The sequence below is a fragment of the Nanorana parkeri genome, unplaced genomic scaffold, assembly GCF_000935625.1.
Source record: "Nanorana parkeri isolate BGI_ZX_2015 unplaced genomic scaffold, ASM93562v1 scaffold1203, whole genome shotgun sequence".
NCBI lineage: Eukaryota > Metazoa > Chordata > Amphibia > Anura > Dicroglossidae > Nanorana > Nanorana parkeri.
In genome coordinates, this window is record NW_017307471.1 from 13503 (window position 1) to 16599 (window position 3097).

General features: G+C 39.4%; 1 protein-coding gene across 1 annotated transcript in view; it reads left to right on the forward strand.

Moving 5' to 3' along the window:
• Window positions 1–3097, forward strand: part of LOC108796968 (transmembrane protein 164-like) — a 17548-nt gene that overhangs the window by 9244 nt on the left and 5207 nt on the right. The window contains exon 3 of the mRNA XM_018568537.1: window positions 1327–1405. Coding sequence (XP_018424039.1) covers window positions 1327–1405 — 79 coding nt within the window. The remainder of the gene's footprint in view (window positions 1–1326; window positions 1406–3097) is intronic.

The window sequence follows — 3097 nt, forward strand, 5'->3', positions numbered from 1 at the left end:
GCCATCTGGTTGCCATTCTCAATTGATGGGGAGGGGGGCTAGCGGCGCGGGGGGGGGCGTATTGTGGAACCTGGCCTTGGGGCGGCAGGTGGAGTAAATCCGGCCCTGACCAACTCACCTCAATGCAGCATTGTGGTGTAAACAGGGCACATAGGAATCAATTGTTTACTATGTGCCCTAGTGTTCAGCCTCGTTGATCTGTGCAGAGTAACGTAGGTCAACGTATATGGTGTAAACAAGCTCTCAGACAAGACAAAATCAACCCAAACGGTTCTTTTTTTATTTTATTTTGGAAAGCTTGTTTGTGTTGACATAACACGGTCACACATGCTGTTGTGAATGGCCTGTTCAGGTTAAAAAAAAAAAAATAATAAGATTGTGAAAAGCCTTTATGTATATATTTATTTGAGTATTAGGTAAAAGGTTATGGTTCCGATGGGGTATGGTTAGTGTTAGGGTTTATTCCCGCTCATGCATTTTTAAAATGCTTACATAAAATTCTGTAAAATTTGCATTTATTTTTAGTAAAATGCATGTATTTGTTTTTCATGCATTTATCTCTATGGAAGAAGTGTTTTTGTCAAATTGAATCAAATTTTTTTCCTGCGATGGAATATAAAGGTGGATTTATGCATTTTGAGGTGCATATAAATGCAGAAGAAACAAACAAAGTGTGAACAAGTCTTTAGTGTCAAAGTAACAGGGTCAGTTAACAAGGATCGGTTAGGGGTCACTGAAAATTTAGGGGAGGATAGATCAGGTCATGGAATACTAAGTGATGGGCTATAGATTTATCAGGTGCTGTAACTCCTCCTGCATGACTCACGGTCTTCTCAGTCCATTATATACAACACTACTCCTTGGTTTATTGAGGAATTGTCCTAAGATTTTGTAGAGAACACCAGAGACTCTAAGGAAAACGTCAGGAAAAAAGGTTCCTTTACACCAAAGATATTGCTTGGGTTTAGGTGGAGGTTGTGGACAAATCACAGTGATTTGTGGATAGTGAATTACGGGCCACTTTGGAACAGTCAAAAAGAGAACTTCTGTAAATGCAATTCATGGGTGCAACTAGACCCAGACCTATTCTGGGGCCTTGCCCTGTCTAATTGTTTTACAGCAAAACAAATTATGAAAGTCTAGGTCTCTTGTAAATCAAGATCTTTAAAATATAAATGACCAATTTTTGGAAATAAAGACAGGAATGTTCGTGAAACTGAAGCCAAAGCTTTTATAGTTTTTGATGGTGGAGAGGAGTTATATCCCGTCAGTCTGACCATTATAAGAGTTTAAACTGTTTTTTTCTTTTTTGTTTTGTACATGTAGCTGCCATTTGAAGTTGAGGTCTATTACATCCAACACATCCTGCTTTACATAGTTCCCATTTACCTACTGCGGAAAGGAGGTAAGATTAGCTATATTTGTTTTCTTATTTATCTGATATTTTTACTTCTTTTTTTTTCCCCTGCAAATCTTCAAACATATTAAACAGCATGTGGAACAAAATGCAACAACCAATCAGAATTCTTTTTACTGAAACCCCCACAAGAAAATTGTGTATTCTAATTGTTTGCTATGCGGAGTTCATTAAACAAGCCCCTTAGTCTATGTGGGTTTGATATATGGATGTGCTTGTATGCATTTCCTATCAATCATTTTACATGTGAATTGTCTAACTGTATAGCTAGATAAATTGTATTCAATACAGCAGGTGACTGCGATTCCCTAACAGTGCCATTCAGGTACTCTATTCTTTATTTTGAAAGAAATTCAGCTTATTATGATCAGACCATTGCATCCATATAGTGGTTCTGCCAAACCTACGATTTATTGTCTTCCAGCCAGATACATAGGCACCACTGTCAAACAAGGATGCCTATTGTGAAGAGGAGTGTGTGATTACTTTTATATTATTTAAATATTTCAGTGTAGCAAGGCACAGCAATTGATCTGTTGCAAGCAGCAACACTTTATTGTATTTCTTGGGTCTTTGTATTCCGTGCCGTGTTGTGTAGAATAATACAACCAGCCCAGGGACATGTATGCATGTTGGTTGGATCCCCGGCCAGCAGTCAGACTGTATTGCCATTATACTGCAGGCTTCATCTCTGACTGACCACATATGTTGGAGGAAACTGGCCTTACAGACTGTACAGAACTGTAAACAGATAACCCCTATGTGTAAATATTACTGGCTGACATGGGGTGACTGCAATGGTACTTGGTTGTTTGTGGGTACTCGCAGACGCTGCCAACCAATACCATTCAGTGGTCAGGCTGAGATGCTTGTCTGAGCAATATTTTTTCTTATAAGATAAGCCAGTGGTCTCTATGTACCCCCTCTTTCCATGAGCATAAATACAAATACCGTGTGAATTTTTGCATTTATGCTCCCGGCTTCCAAGTGCTTTCGATGAGGATTACTGGATTGTGCCTGTATGTCCTCTTATCCTCTGAAGTGTAGGATCAGCCTTACAGAGCAGAAACTAGGAGACTGGGATGGATGTATATCATCTAGTCTTCAAAGCTACAATTTTAGAGTGACACTAAACTCGGGAGTTAAATCTTAAATGCATTCAACAACCCTAATTAACTGTTACCAAAAATGTATCTTATTTGTGTATCACTCGGCTGCAGATCCTCAAATCATCTCTGAGTTGGTGCTGACACTGTCCTTCATTCTGGAGGGTGTCTACTTTTGTTCCCCATGGTCCCTGTGTGTGTTGTAAAGTAGTCACCGCTCCAAGCTCACTCCCATGATGGACTGCAATCTCCGAGTGATACACAAATAAGATACATTTTTGTTAATAGTTAAAGTGACATTAAAGGATATTCCTTTACTGCACTCTGAAGCTTTATTTTGAAAATGCAGTTTTACATGCTCTACAGACTGCTTAGAGGGCTGCAGGAGGTGATCCTGTCATTGTCTACGCTCATTCATTGTTCATCGATGTTCTGCTCGATTAGAAATCAAACTGAGCAATGCCATTCAGATATCATGTCAATGAAATTAATTCAGCTTATGCCAGTCAGTTGTTGATGGTCATGTTGATTGATGCATAACCCCCCCCCCCCCCACAAAAGGGAAGTTCGTGAA